General features: G+C 35.1%; 2 protein-coding genes across 4 annotated transcripts; both read right to left on the bottom strand.

Moving 5' to 3' along the window:
* Window positions 1-552: 552 nt before the first annotated feature.
* On the bottom strand, window positions 553-6,871 carry LOC100793812 (pre-mRNA splicing factor SR-like 1). Of its 3 annotated transcripts, XM_026125429.2 has the most exons (6): window positions 6,719-6,871; window positions 5,895-6,267; window positions 4,488-4,568; window positions 3,954-4,025; window positions 3,628-3,715; window positions 1,655-1,697 (listed from the first exon to the last, which is right to left on the bottom strand). In XM_026125429.2, the coding sequence occupies exons 2-5, from the start codon at window positions 6,180-6,182 to the stop codon at window positions 3,647-3,649; spliced, it is 510 nt and encodes a 169-aa protein (XP_025981214.1). In that variant the 5' UTR covers window positions 6,183-6,267; window positions 6,719-6,871; the 3' UTR covers window positions 1,655-1,697; window positions 3,628-3,646. The 3 variants fall into 3 exon arrangements, with proteins under 3 accessions (XP_003544972.1, XP_025981214.1, XP_025981215.1); XM_003544924.5 differs by lacking the exon at window positions 3,628-3,715 and having other exon boundaries at window positions 553-1,697; window positions 6,719-6,870; XM_026125430.2 differs by lacking the exons at window positions 1,655-1,697; window positions 3,628-3,715 and adding an exon at window positions 3,731-3,859.
* Window positions 6,872-10,739: 3,868 nt separating this feature from the next.
* Window positions 10,740-15,693, bottom strand: LOC100792223 (hydroxyisourate hydrolase). Its single transcript, XM_003544920.4, has 13 exons — window positions 15,305-15,693; window positions 15,160-15,223; window positions 14,379-14,434; window positions 14,134-14,209; window positions 13,951-14,022; window positions 13,770-13,857; window positions 13,019-13,277; window positions 12,764-12,879; window positions 12,255-12,475; window positions 11,975-12,003; window positions 11,807-11,894; window positions 11,377-11,467; window positions 10,740-11,118 (listed from the first exon to the last, which is right to left on the bottom strand). Exons 1-13 carry the CDS (start codon window positions 15,452-15,454, stop codon window positions 10,893-10,895), a joined length of 1,536 nt encoding a protein of 511 aa, XP_003544968.2. The 5' UTR covers window positions 15,455-15,693; the 3' UTR covers window positions 10,740-10,892.
* Window positions 15,694-15,987: the final 294 nt, after the last annotated feature.

Genomic DNA, 15,987 nt, shown 5'->3' on the forward strand with positions numbered 1-15,987 from the left:
GACAGTAGTGTTGCGCATTATTCTCTCTTGGAATTATAGAAGCTTTTTGCATTACTTTTAAGTTTCTGATAGGCTTATGTTAAGAGCATCATATTATTTGCATGCTAAGTTCCTCCTAATTCATGAAAGGATTCTTTTTGGATTCAATGCTACTAATTCTAATACTAATATGCAATATCAGAATAATACCTCTACCTCTACAATTGGCCTTTTATTTGCCTAAAATCTAACCATCATGATTTATGAACGGCTTTTACTTTAGGGTATGGTCAATATCATAGGAAAAATGTTAAAAACTAGCACGATAAAATGACACGCAATGTCACTCAATTAAAGTAGATTTCCTGGTTATTCTATGCTATAATAATAATAATAATGTTAAAAAAAGGCACTAACGTATTTCGAAAATAGTATTAAAGCTTTTCCACTAATGCCATCTAGACGGCTACATGAAGCATATTATAAAGGCATCATATATCTTATCGATCTTCCTCCTGAAGGCGTTTCAAAATACACAGTATTCTTAAATTATTTATATGTACGGAAACGAAGTAAAATATCAAAGTTTAAACCATTAATGTAAACATGGTAGTTCAGGACTACATAAAATGATCTTTTAGTCTAAAACTTGCGATTACAAAACATGAAATTCAATGCACCAGGAATAAATTTTAGTATACATTATCTATGATGCTAATTATAGATAGCATTCACCAATCTAAACATCTGGCAACAAAAGGGCTAGTCCCAATGTTTTTCTCCATGAAAGCCATCCAACACCTGATACAAGCATTCCATGATAACTAATCCTTCCAAGTAGACCCGCCAAGTCTAATAACCTCTTCACCTCCACTATCCTTTCTAGGAATTCTTTCCATGTTGGCATCTCCTTTACTATCCCCTAAATCACCATACATATCTTTAAGTTTAGCAAGATTACTCGAAGCAGAAGTTCTCTTACTCTCCTCTCTCTGAGGACTAGATCGTGATTCATACCAACCAGTGCCAGCTTGCAAGCTCCGACTTCTACTCCTGCTCCTGCTCCGACTCCTGCTCCTACGATAGTGCCTACTACCATTGTCATAATCCCGGCTGCTTTCTCTCTCTGTGTACTTAGACCTCTTGTCATAATCGTAAATCCTCTCTCTCTCTCTTTCCCGCTCATTATTCCTCCTGATTCTGTCCCTATCCTGATCTCTTTCCGAGTCATGATCCCTGTATCTTTCCCGGTCTCGATCTCGATCTCGCTCCCACTCCCTGTTCCTATCTCGGTCACGGTATCTGTCCCTATCACGTTCCCGATCCCTGTCTCTATCACGTTCCCGATCCCTGTCTCTGGACTGTGACCGGTCTCGGTCCCTATCCCTCTCCCTATCAGGATATTCACGGCTCTGGCTGCGGCGATTACTTGGAGATCTTCTTATGTCATCACTGCCATTTTTTTCATGAGAAGGTAATGTACGGCGAATAGGTGAAGAATCTCTTGTGGAAGCCCGGTGTGGAGCCCGCTGACCAAAAGAGACTGAAAGGGCAGCTTTAACAGAAGGTGGTCTACGGGCAGTATCATCAGAACCATGACGAGTAGTTTCCCCTGTTGAACCAGAATGTGTAGAGGGGAGCTTCAACTTTTCAAGATTAGACACAACCTGCCGCAATACAGGAACAGGGATGCGAGGAAACAGTGTGTCGAAATAATACTGCAACAGCAGAACAGACTCATCAATCCCTTAAAGTATAGTTAAATAATCAGGTATTAAAGGGGTATCGTAAACTTGGGAACTGCACCAATCAAGTCTGCCAACCAAGGCATATAGTACCATGCACAACATTCCCAAAATCATAAAACATCAACACAGAACAAAGATGACAACTACCATGAAGAGGTAGTAACCACTTAACCCAAAGAAACATTTAACATTGATATAAATACTAACTATACGGGAGAATAGAAAGAACTATATGTGTGTCTCTCTCTAGAATCCTTCCATGCATTAAAAACATAATTAGATGTTTCAGTTCTTGCATTTATTGCTCCTTCATTTGAATAAAAAATATCCATAAGTTTGAATCACTCAGTTTTTAGTCCTCAAGATTTTGGGAAGGCATCTAGAGCCTTATACGAAGTACTTATAAGGCCTCTAAAGCCTCTCACTTTCTGCTGGCGGGGAGGGGGGTCCCAGCAACTCCCCCACTCCAGAAACGGAATCAGTTGTTTAGGGGAAACAAGGGGTTGCAATTAACACAAATCCTCGGTACATCTTCAAAATTTACAATACCATGTATTAGGAATGTGAACAATAAGCATTATAAAAGCCCTTACAATTAATCAGGAAAGCAAAAAACAAATTTAGTTACCAATAACATTCTAGCAGCATAGCTAATTAAGTAATTAACACAAGTAGAAACCATCAAAGCAAGGATACATTCAGTCTCATGGGCAAGAATATCAATTCACACACACACACACACAAAAAAAAAAAACTAGGTTCAACCTCAGGCTTGAGAATATTTATTCTCCAAGAGTTTCAGTCAAAGACTGAATGTTGGATATGCTATATAATTAAAAAAAACATTAAGTTTACATTATATAGAATTATTTTACACATACAAACTTAAAGTTAATATGCATCCATAACATAAATATCAAAATGCAAATGAAAATACAAACTGAAACAAACTTACAATCCAACAAACCAGCACCTTACATAGAAACTCAGACAAACTCTCATTTACATACATATCAACTAGAGTAGAAAAGTACAAGCAAAACTTGATGACTTTTGACACTGAACCTCCCAAATTTCAGGATGGACAGCTACATATTATATAACACAGAATGGTAGTTAGTACTTGTCTGCATGATAATATGGCCAGCCACTGTTACCATGTATTAGGTTACAATGGTTGAAGACATAAATTGCCGAGTAGAAAGAAATTATTTATCAATTTAGCCTACATCTTTCTATAAGACCTCAAAGAAATTAAGCTTCATAAAGGATAATCCAAAAAGACTTGAAGATAAATAGAAAAAGACAGACAGGGATTATAGCTCCATAAGACTTGAAAGTTAGAACATGTTCCAACGCCAGAAGTACATACCCAACTAGAGGTGGTGTAAAAAGTGAGACCTGGATCGTCTAATACTATCAGGTAACAAACAACTGGTAAATAAAATTTGCAGGTGAAACAAAAATGCAAATTAACAATGAAAAAGACAAACATCAGCTCAATCTCAGAAAGAAAAGGAAAAAGAAAAGAAAAGAAAAGAAGAAATGATGATAAGTGAAATGAGAAAGATCTCACTTTAGTCCCTGAAAGATACACTTGTCATTGATTTTTAATTTTATCAATTTATTTCCGGGGATCAAACTAATCTGTACGTGCTAAATTGATAACATGCATGTCTTTCAGGCAGAGGTTCTACTCTAAAGCAACTAGATGAAAAAGTACTCAATTTTTTTACTGGAAGCCTCAGAGTAGTGGCTCTAGAGATGAGAAATCAACCATCATGAGCATGCAATCAAAAAAAGAATGTGAAAGAAATAAAAGGAAGATTCTTTGGAACTAATTCTTATCAGAAATTACTGGTAGGTATAAAAGTTTTATGTCCAAAGATACCGAAAGCACCTCATACTGTTACTCCAAATTATGGGATGATGAGGGACATATCTGCATCTGCAATCTTGTGATGCATCTGAATTCTGGTAGGAGAGCTCTGAAGAGAGAATTCTCAGTTTAACTAGTACTCGAATCAAATGATTTTTTTCCCTTGCCATTGTGTGGCATACATTTAAAAATCTCTAAGTCAAAAAGGTCAGGGTATAATTTGCCAATCTATCATGTAAATTCATTTCATTGTCTACAAGCAAAACAGAAGCATGAGTCCAAAGAGGGTAAACCAGGAAGCATGCTCTTATGTAAAATATAGCCTGAAAGATTTAAGGATAACAAACCTGTCCAAGAAGCAAATCACGGACATATACACCCATTGTAGTCATTCGACCATTAGATCCGGGAGAAAATTCCTGAAACACAGCATCAAAATTTAAAATGAATAATAATTTATATATTAATTAAGGGAGCACTTTAAATGATATTCCAAGATTGGAGATAATTCAAGACAACTGAAACCCAAACAAGTAATTATCTTACAAAGCAAAGGAATGAATGGGCAAAACATCTATCAATTACCAAAAACAGGTTTGTTTAAAAGCAGATCATATGAAAAAACTTGGCCCACAAAATATTTTGACAAGACATGCTATTAGCATGGCTCCATATATAGCAATGGTATTTTCAGTGCTTAGACAAATGCAAAATGGAATAACAAAAAAATTATACCCATGCTTCACCACTTTGATCAAATCCAACTTGAGGCATGAAGAAAGTACACACAAATGAAAGAAGGCAATGATCTATTAATTTTAAGTAAAAAATTATAGGAAAAAAAATCAGAATATAGAAAGATCATAGCCATGTCATCATACCTCATCATCTTTTACATATGACTCAAACCAATTCCATAGTGTCTTCGGATCAGCACAATATCTCAGATAGAGAAATCCAACCTATAAACAATAAAAATAATCAATACAGAGCTTAAGAAAAACGTACAGGGAAAAAACCACTAATGAGAATGTTGCATACAGAACACAGTCTCTATTTTGATGCCAAGCAGAATATAATCGCATCATCCTTCATCTCATTAAACAAACTTGAGATCAACAGAAAAAAGGAAAAAAAAAAAAAATATATATATATATATATATATATAGATAGATAGATAGATAGATAGATATAAGATGCAGGTTAGCACAGTCCTGACATCGTAACAATTTGACTTAAAAAGGAAAAGATGAATTGAATTATTAAAGATAACCAAGTCACAAGGCCTCCTACCTAATAGGTTTTGGGGAGGGTAGATGTATGCAGCCTTACTGCCGCAAATGGAGAGATTGTTTCAAAGATTTGAACCCATGATCTCTGGGATCATAAAGCAAAAATCCTTACCAATGTGCCAAGGTTTGCTCTCAGGAACTGAATTATTACAAGAAAGAAACCAATTGTTCGTTCAAAGAAATTATTTTTAGAAGCAACTTGAAAGTGGGGAGATTGATAATTTCTTATGTACTATGCAATACGTAGTTACTGAAACAAAATAGGTTTTCATTTCTTTTGCCTTTTTCCTCCAAATGATACTTTACCACAACCACAGAGAGAAGAGACAGATAAAGAGAAAATAAAAATTACATCAATTAAAATCAAAATGTGTTCTACAAGGTATAAAGCAACCATAACAACATGGCCACCTCAAATCAAAATGAAAGTGGATAATTCCCAAGTAATGCAAATAAAAAAGTGATAAGTGTATGATGAACAAAGAAATCTATCCCAGAATACACACACACACATTCATTTATTAAAAAGTTAATCACAGCAAGACCAGACAATCTCACCAAATGATGTGTTTGAGTGTGACTGAGATCGTGGTAGCAAGCATAAATCATGGAAACATACAATCCTACAATCTAACATGCAATTTTGGCTACCTTACATTTGACAACTCAACAAAAATCCACCAACACATTCAGTTTAGGCTCTGTTATGGCAATTCAACTATGCAAGATATATTAGTTATGCTACAAACAAGTGATTCCGATACAATTAAATAGTCTCACGTGCATGCATCTCCTCTTGTGATGTAGAAAATAACCAACTATTCAAAGCAAGCATAAATTCCTAAACTTGATTAGAAATGGTCAGCAGAAAATCAATGCACAAACCAACAAAATTTTCAGGCACAAACAAGCATACCATAATGAACACAGAATGTTTTCACCCCTAAACAGAAAATCAGTAAAGTCCGATATTCATTGTCAGGCACGTGTACACACCGCTCTTATGTAAGGAGAATCGGGGTGCTTTAACAGCCCGTGCATTTGCTTGACGGTGAGCTTCATAGTAAAAAACTTGTACAGAAGACAAAATGCAGTTGAAGGACCGCGACAATTCCCAGTCATCCATGGCTCCACGTGATCAACTTGATTGTAGATCTCATCAATAACTTCGTGATACGTTTTCAATCGATAGAGCTCCTTGAAGTAATCAGACGACAGAATATTCATACAAAGCACTTTCTCTAGCAAGGAGTCAATCGGCCTGCCACAAGTCTGTATCTCCATGATGATGTCAAAATATATTATTGCTCCCACCACAGTTACAATTTCAAAATGTCAACTACCAGCATATGAAGTCACAAACACATTCCTACATCAAAGGACAAAACAAGTGTGAATGAATATTCAAAACAATTATAACGATGAACTAACAAACATGAAAAAGTTTACAATTTCATTTCAAGCACGAGGACACCGATCAAAAGTAGGACAAAGCTACTTATATTTAAATTTCAAACAAAACGCTCATTGTTTCAAGTGGTAGCGGGTTTTTCATTTTTTTTGCCAAAATTTCACAAATTAAATTAAAATAGATCCGCTCAGGGATAAACGAAATTTGGTGCCTGCGTGAGCGAGTTACAGCAATAAATTGAATGAACAAAATCCATGGAACTCGCGGATGGAAATGAAAAAGAAAGGTGGGTGAACAGAGGCGCGTTAAGAATGGAATAAAAGAAATCGAAATCTGAGATTAGGGATTTGGAGAGAAAAGAGAGGGAAAAGTAATTAAAGAAAGGAATCGGAGTCGAAGATATTGGTACCAATTGGAGGGGACGAAGGGAGAGGGAAGAAGGGTGGAGCGCGGTGAAGAACCCTAGCTTGTGAGGCTGGCTCGATACGTTTGCGTTGGCAAGCTCGGAACGCAACTTGTAACGCAGGAGACATCTGTCTCAGCCTTCGCTTTATGTTAAAACTTTAAAGCCGATTCTGACTGAACCGGACCGGACCGGACCGGACCGGCTCAGGAGGAAATAAAATAACACAAGAATAGTCATTTATTTGGTTCAATTTTTTTTATTTTGATAAAGAAATTTTAAGATTAAGATAAAATTGATTTAGAAAAATAAATCTATCTATTTACAGGATAAGAAAAGGCTAGGCTGTTAAATTTACTTTTTTATCCCTACCTTTACACATATCACTATTTTGAAAGATTTTGTTATATGTTATTATTTTGTTCTTTTTTCCGGGAAGTGGGCCTAAACTAGCTAACAAACTCACGATGAGATATTTTAGGAATTAGACAAATATGAGTTTGGTTAACAGTGACAATTCTATCTGAATGAAATCATAAAAGTTGGCAAGTTATGAGAAAACTATCTTTAACAATGGTCTAAGCATCTTGATAAAAGCCCGTAGGGTAACCATCTAGCCCAAGGGCTTTTCAGGGACCCATGTCAAACAAGGCCTGCTTAACTTCCTCATAAACCAACCAACTTTGAAGTCTAATAAGAGATCGAAGGAAAGGACAAATCAGTTCCACAAGAAATTCTAACAAAATCATCATTCCAAAAAATATTATGATAAAAGGCATTTAGCATATCCTTAATTCTTTCTTCATCATCAACCCAAACTCCTTCCTCATTATGCAGCATTTTGAATAGCTTGCTTTTTATTTCTGATGATGGTTTTTAGATGGTAATATCTTGTATTACAATCACCATCTTGAAGTCACTTTTTACGGGATCTTTGATACCAAGACATCGCTTCATGGTGAAGAACCAAGTCCAATTGCCTCTATAAATCTTTTTCCAACCTAAAAAGAAAGTTATTACCGCAACTCTCCTAGATTCTTCTTTGGATACCACCTATCTTGGCCAAGAGGTTCTTCTTCCTCACATTAATACTTCCAAGGACATTGTACTTCCACTCAGTAAATTGATGCTCCATGTTAACTACATTATGAATCAAATCAACATCATTCCTCCACTATTCTTCCATAAACTATCTATAAGAAGCATGGGAAATCTAGGCACATTCAAATCTAAACCTTCTTTTGAAGGGAAAAAGAGACATAGAGTTTAGCGAGATAAGAATGGGATGAACGTCTGAGAACTCAACATGGGGAAGAACTCTCACACCAACATTAGGAAAAGTAATTCTCCATTGATCATTACACAAGGCTCGATCAAGCCTTTTAAAAATACATTGATGGCCTCTCCAAGTAAATATAGACCTCTAATTGCCCAAGTCCATCAACCAACTAGATTGGATTCTATCTCTAAAAATACGACACTTATCAGAAACTTGAGCTCTGCCTTTCTTCTCTTCCATCTTGGCAATATTGTTAAAGTCCCCTCCTAGTAACCAAGCATCGGACTTGGTCTAAGCTAGATGTAGAACGGCCTTCCACAAATCACTCCTCATACTCTTTAGGGGACTTGCATACACCGGAGAAAACCACCACCAAGGACCATTAATGAACCTTACCTTCAAATGGATAAACTAGAAGTGAGTTTTGTGAACAACAACATCCATTTTATTCTTTTTCCAGACCACACAAATACCCCCAACATAGCCCCTAGTCTCCAAATATTCAAAAGCATCAAACCCCAACTTTATAAAGGTTTTCTGGAGTCTCAAGGGATCCAATCTAGTTTCTAGGATAACTAGCATATCAAGTTTATGCACATCAAAATACTATTTGCGATATCTATAAAAGGAGGGATTGGTAGCACCTCTACGATTCCAAATGAGAATTCTATTATTTTGTCTATTCATACCCACACTAAGTGGTGTCTCCATCACACAATCCATATCCACCATTTATGTCCCCTCCAAGGGAACCATGGTGCCTGGACTAGACATTTCCACGCATTGATTACCATGTTGGGCATCCACTATTAAGTTTGGAGGACGAGGTTGATGAAAGATTGATGAAGACCCCTCTTGCATCATCTGGTGAGGGGACACTTCCTCATATGCATGGGCTCTTTGCACTTCCATATCTTGATTAACTATAATAACCTTATTATTTTCCTTGATAACCCCACCAACAATCCCACCATGATTGACCTTTTTCTTCCTAGGGATGATATTCCCATTGTTTTTCTCCAAATTAATCATAGCAGATCTTAAAACTATAACTTTCTCCTTGGATCCCACCTTTGTCTTCTTTTCATAAACAAAATTGGCCTTTGACTGCCCATGCCCTGACATTCCCTACATGTTTTTCTAAGAACTACCAACACCTATGTCAACTCCCCATCCTTTATTTCCATTAGTCACCATATTTTCTCTTATCTCATTAACTATTGAGACCATTGGTTGTTTCCCTGCTCCTGTTTGGTTATCCTCATCTTGATGTCTACTCAAAATCCCATAGCTAGATCCTTGATTATGCATCGAATTAAGATCTCCATTGTCTCTCTTTTTCCCTTTCCTATGACGCCTTGTCTTTTTCACTACATTCAAGGACTTTTAGGTTTATGTTCGCCCACTCTTAAGTCCTTCCATCCCTAACCATTATCATCAACAACTTCATATTGCCTATTCCATGAATGCTACTCATCTTTCTTAGGACATCCCTCTACATAGTGACCAAACTTCTCGTACACGAGACATAAAAGGTGAAACCCGTCATACCCAATTTTGTAAAATCACTAGTTGATTTCAAAAAGAGCTAAAAGGGATTTTGTCAAGTCCACTTCAACACATAGCCTAACATATTTACCCTTTCTTGAGAAAACACATTCTTATCAACTCTTAGTGTCCTCCCAATCCTGTCACCCACAACATGTAAGACCTTCACATCATAGTAATCAATTGGTAACTTAGATAAGTGTACCCACACTTCTACCTTCTCTATTGCTTCATTTTAAACGTGAAAATTTGGGCTCCATTCTTGGACTATTAAATAATGGTCATATATCAACTATGGATCCTCAGTCAACGCTTTAGTCTTATCCTACTTATTAGAAAACTGGACTAGGAAATAGTCATTGACTAGGTCAATCACATGGATAACCCTATTCCTTACCCATATTTGCTTAAGTCTCGTCTCTAGGGCCTTAAACCTTATTTTTCAACCTAACAACTTTACAATAACAGCACTAGACTAGGGTCTTTGTATCCTCTTCTCTTCGCTTTTAGACAAAATAAGTGTCAAACACTCATACTCCCCCAACTTTCTCTCTTCAATCCCCAGTCCACAAAACTCATCCCCGTCTTCTTCCTCATCCTCAGTAAACACATAATCATGATCCATGTCCTCTTCATCTTCTCTCTGTAATGAAACTCATTTTCTCCCTAACACTGCCTTCGTATATGACTTCGACACTTTGTTCATATCAATAACATCTTCATAGTTCACCGGCTAAGAAGAGTCACCCGTAAACGCATGATCCCCCTCTCCTGTAATCTTTTTAGCGCTCCTATCCACCAGGTCTTTCTCCTCCACCGAGAGTTCTCGTGAAACCCTAGCAGACCCTAACATATTTTTGTCAATAGAGTACAAATTTTTTATTAAAAAATTGCTCACCTTAAAAAGCTTTACTAGTGTACTATCGTGCATTTCATGCATAAAAACCTTCGTACTGAATAGTAACCCTCTTTCAATAAATTGATTATAATGTATTCACATTTTTCAAAAATATATGAAAATGAGAAAAAAAAAACAAGTGAAAATTGACAGAAATGAAGATGTATCTATTATGTCGAATTTTCGTCTAAATCAGCCAAATTTGCATTATTGATTATTCCTTTTATTATAAATTTAAAGATGAATTCATATATTTTTTTTTCACATAAGATGAATTCATATTAAATAATTGAATTCAGAAGTAAACATAAGTGAAAAATGATTTTAAATACGAAGTTACAAAAATGCTCCTTATTCTTTTTTTTAATCATCTATTTTATTCCTTATCTCTTATAGAAGCGGAAAGTCAAACACACCACTATGCAACAATGTTGTAATACAAAAAATTATAGAACCTATTGAAATAAATGGCCAACAGAATCAAATGATGCATCCTTCTTGAGTTCAATAGTTCCTCTCAAAAACCATTTGTACCATTTTGCAGATAGCTTTGGGTATCTCTTCAGCTCTGGATCATCCCTATCAACATAGTATAGGCCGAAGCTCGATTTGTATCCAGCCAGCAATTCAAATAAATCCAGAAAAGACCATGCAAAATACCCCTTTATGTTTGATCCATCTCTGAGAAAAATTCAGGATTATTAGAAAGCACATCACAATCCGAAGTGTTAATTTTAGGGACTTATTTCAGTTCTGTTTTGGATTTTGTTTCATTCATTAAATAAGTAACTTGCTCTTAAGATGAATATCAACAACCCAATATAACTATATGGTTCAATAGATTCACAATCAATTATTAAAAACTTCTTGTAATGGTGAAGAAAATTAGTTATATGATATGGTTGTCGAGGAGAAAAAAATGAAGCAAGGACTTCATACCTCAGGGCATCAAGCACGCCACCAATATTTCCTTGCAAGTATTTCACCCTTGACACATCTTGAAGTGATGAATTGCTCATTGTCCGTTGACCTAACAAGACAAGCCAAGTTTTCATTGATAGTTCAATCCATTTGAACTCACCTTGTGCCACAATGACAGCGTGTGTTATAAATGATTCACCAAATTTTTAATAAATCCATTGATTCTTAAGTTTTACAATTCAATTGAGAATGTGCAAACAAGGTGGGGTGGTGCCAATGTGAAGAATCATTATGATGATGGGAGACGCCAAATGTCTAGTGCTATTTAATGGCTTTGTCTATTTTAACAAAAAAATGTCCGTTGTTCAATAATAAAAAAAAGAGCAGTTCCCTCATAAAGATGCATTGCTATTGTATGAAAGTTTATTTAGGAGAGAGAAGGAGGGACCATTTTCATGAATGAATATAGGAGGATTGCCATAATGGAGCTGGAAGTTATTCAGCTCTTCCCGCAAACTCCATGGTGTGACAGGATACTGAGTCAAGTAATGCCAAATAGTTATACAATGAAGTAATTAATTAAGAGAATAAATTCAAGCTTATTTTTCAACTCTACCTCTTCCTCTGAAAATAGATCCTGTAAATCTGCAAAACCAAGGAAAGATGGTGAATGATTCAACTTGCTCCACCAGCTATTCAAGAATAAGTGATAGACATGATTGAGCAAATTATTGGAGAATCATATGCCTTGAATGAAGTTAAAGTCCAATCAGTTGAAAATTTCAAAATATCATAAAAAAAGATGCGATGAATACAATTAGTACATCATGCTTATTTGAGTAACTTCAACTTCAATCCTTTGAATTCATTAAGCTCAAACATAACAAAATGCGTACAGATTAAACTTGCAGCCATGTCTGCTAGGATATCTCTAAGTGGGGTCTTCAGAGCATCAGGATTGTCCGTGACATTAACATTGTTGTAGTAAATTACGCCTATAAAGTCACTTGAACCCTTAAGTTGTTCGGATTCACGAGTTGTGAAGGTTGGAATTCTTGCACCTGCATTTTTCTTCATGGAAATGGGATAGTCTCCATGCACCAAGGGTTCAATAATCCTGCAATAAAGCAGGCACATAAAAGTAAAACTGCCATATCCTTCACATGAATTTGTTATCATAGTCATCACTCATCATCAACAACAACAAAAAATACTAGAAACCAAAAATTTTAGGCTTATAAGTAAGGAACTACAAATACTTCAATCATATACACAAGGTTTAACATAAATGGAATCTTCAATCATACTCATACATTCACCTGTCAAGACTCTTGAGTACAGATAAAAAGAAAAGAACATAATGGAAACAGAAGTATAACCGCTAATGTTAGGATTTGTAACTTACCAACCAACTAAAAAATCACGGGCTCTTTGGGAGGCTGCCTTGTCTTTCTCTGAATCTGTAAGAGGAATGAACCCAAATGTATAGACAGAGATACCAACATATCCATGTTGTTGGTCCTGCAATTTAATTTAATTTTGTTTCTATGGAATCATGAACATTCTATGTTGAGATCCCAACACCTAGAAAGTAACAATAGTTTTGAAAAAAAAAATCCATGAAGTAAAATACACAATGGAAAAAGATTAGGTGATGTACCCTATACTTTCTTCTATACAATCTCACGGCTGAAGAATGTGATAACAAAATATGATGAACTGCCAAGTAGGGTTCATATGTTGAGTTGCCCCTAGTGCTGTTTGTAGTGCAAAATGGGGGAGAACATCGCTGAGGAGGGGAGGTTCCTTGATCATAGCCACCCAAGGCAAAGGCATTGGGCTCATTCACAGTAGTCCAGTACTGGACTCTATCACCAAACTCTCTAAAACACACATCTGCATAGTTTGTGAAGTCTCTTCTGCATTGACATTCAAGCAATTTCTTTATTCATTGGCCTCAATTCTGTTTACGGCTGTAATTTAAGGACGATGTATTCTAAAAATAAGAAAAAACATGTTAAAAAAAGAATTATTCACAACATTGAAAGTGTCAAGTGTGGTAGGCCATGGATCGGATGAGCAAGAGGAATGAGAATGAATACTAAAAAGAGAAAAGAATAGTAGTATTAGCCATAGAACCATAAAGTAGGATAGTCACAGTGCCTGCTTTTAAAGATCTAATGAAATTGACAACAGTCTTATTTCAATCAACAAGTATATTATTTTTTTAGATAGGCAAATGTTAGTTATTAGTATTGTTAGTTTTGTTAGCGGGGGATTCAAACTTGCAACCTCTCCCCCCTCCCTCCTTCCTTCACCACTAGACTAACCTTATATCTCCTCAATCAACAAGTATATACTAGAAGTTTGAAACAACATTTTGATTGAACTGCTAAAGCACACAAACATACATGATATCACGACTAACCCATCCTCCATATTCATCCTCAAGTGCCTGCGGAAGATCACAGTTGTGTAGTGTGACATGTGGTTGGATTCCTGTTCAAGGATCAGTTAGCTGAAGAAACAGAATTGGTTTCAATACGCGTTTCATCTTGCATTTTTATATAAATTAAGAAACTCGTAATTAACCTTTGCTAATAAGTTCATTAATAAGATTGTTGTAATACTGTAATCCCTTGGGATTGACAGGTCCTCTACCATCTGAGCAGAAAAATAAAAGCATTTTCAAAAGGCGTTAGCATTACTGGGAAGGAAATAAAGAAAATCAAAACTGAATGTTTTATGTACTCAAGTTTAAGTTTAGTAAAATACTTGGTATCAGTCTCGACCAAGAAATGGAAAATCTATAGGCTTCCAGACCTGTTTCCACCATGAGTTGCACATCTTCCTGCATTATAAATTTTTTGTAGAAAAAAGTGAAGTGAACTAAAAGTTGCATTGTTTTAATCTGATTTTTCCTCAATTTATTTAAATTTCCACTGATTATATGGTGACTCAGAATGCTTTACTGGGCAAAAGTAAAAAGACTGAAGCCTAGTGTATTATTTATTGTTTACCTTATATTTGTGGTACCCATCACAGGCTAGATCTCCATTTTCTCCATGCTCATACACTGTTTATAGAAAATGATAGCATAAAAAGGAATAACCCTTGTACATGCTAAACTTTTAGATTTTTGTTCATCCAATAGTGGCTAAAATCTTGGAAAAAATTAAGATGTGTAAACTTAACATATCTGATATATATATATATATATATATATATATATATATATATATATATATATATATATATATATATATATATATGCAGCTTTTTTCTTTATAGATACATTATATATGCGACTTCTTTAGATTTGTCGATGTGATAAAAAGGAGAACGTTAGTCATGAACTGATAAGATTAGTCACATAAGCTCTCATACCTTATTGCGAATTACTATTCCAAAAGCATAATAAGTGAAGACTTGTGACTAAATTTATTTTTAACAAAGAAAAGTATTTTAGTTCATTGATAATTCGTGCGGCAAACACATGGATATATAGCTAGCTACAGAGAAGCCCAAATGGTTGCAACTAGTTGCCAGTTGGAATCTTTAGAAGGTGCCAACTGGTTTGTGTCCAAGTAATCATAAAGGTGCTTTTATGAGATTTTCATCATCTATGTTCTAGTGTGCTATTATCTCGTAAGATAATAATACGTGTTGTGAGTAAAAAAACAAAACATGTTTTAATTAACAAAGACCAATTTTTCAAAATTAAGCATATAACCTTCCAAAATTAAGAAAACCGATAATTAATTAATAAGAGGAATGAGAAGAGAAACAAAAGAAAATAACCCGCATGGGCAAAGGTATCCCAGATGCTAGGAGTTCTCCCATCTTCGTTAGAAGCTCCTTCCACCTGTTCATAATCACATGTTTAATTATAATTAATAACAAAGCTGCAAGGATTTGGCATAAAAGGAAAATATAGATAATTAACCTGATAAGCAGAGGTGCCTGAACCAAAAACGAATTCATCAGGAAAGTCAACTCTGCGATAATGATCAACGCTCAGCACTCCCATAACCAAGTTCAGATAAAGTAAGAAAGTCAGCATCAAAGTAAAGTTCAGAGATGTTTCTGGTTCCATCTCTGTGTTTCTGTTTCTAAGTACTTCCCCTCAACTCAGCCACCATGTGTTCATAGAAGAAAAATTGACAAGGATGGAAACTATTAAGAATACTGCTACATTAATATATTGTTAGAAAAATGAAACGCAAGATGCACGACTGAGTTATTAAAATGAGTAACAATGGAAGAAAAAGTATTATATTATTATAGGTTTAAATATGTTGGAAACTCTTAAAATATATCCAAATTTTACAACTAATTCCTAAATCATTATGTCCCTAAAATTTTAAAGTTTTGTAGGAGATCACATGTTGTCCAAAACGTGATGACTTGCATGAACCAATGTTTCATTGTTTAATTAATTATCAACCAATTATGATTCAGCACTGTAATTTTGTATCCATTCGTACGTACCGAATAAAATTATTAAAAATCAATATAATTATTATTATTATTTTAATATATATTTCACATGATACGCATTTATTTTTATATAACTAATAATTTTAACAATAAATATTTATGGATATATAAAATATATTATAACTAAAA

The sequence above is a fragment of the Glycine max genome, chromosome 14, assembly GCF_000004515.6.
Source record: "Glycine max cultivar Williams 82 chromosome 14, Glycine_max_v4.0, whole genome shotgun sequence".
NCBI lineage: Eukaryota > Viridiplantae > Streptophyta > Magnoliopsida > Fabales > Fabaceae > Glycine > Glycine max.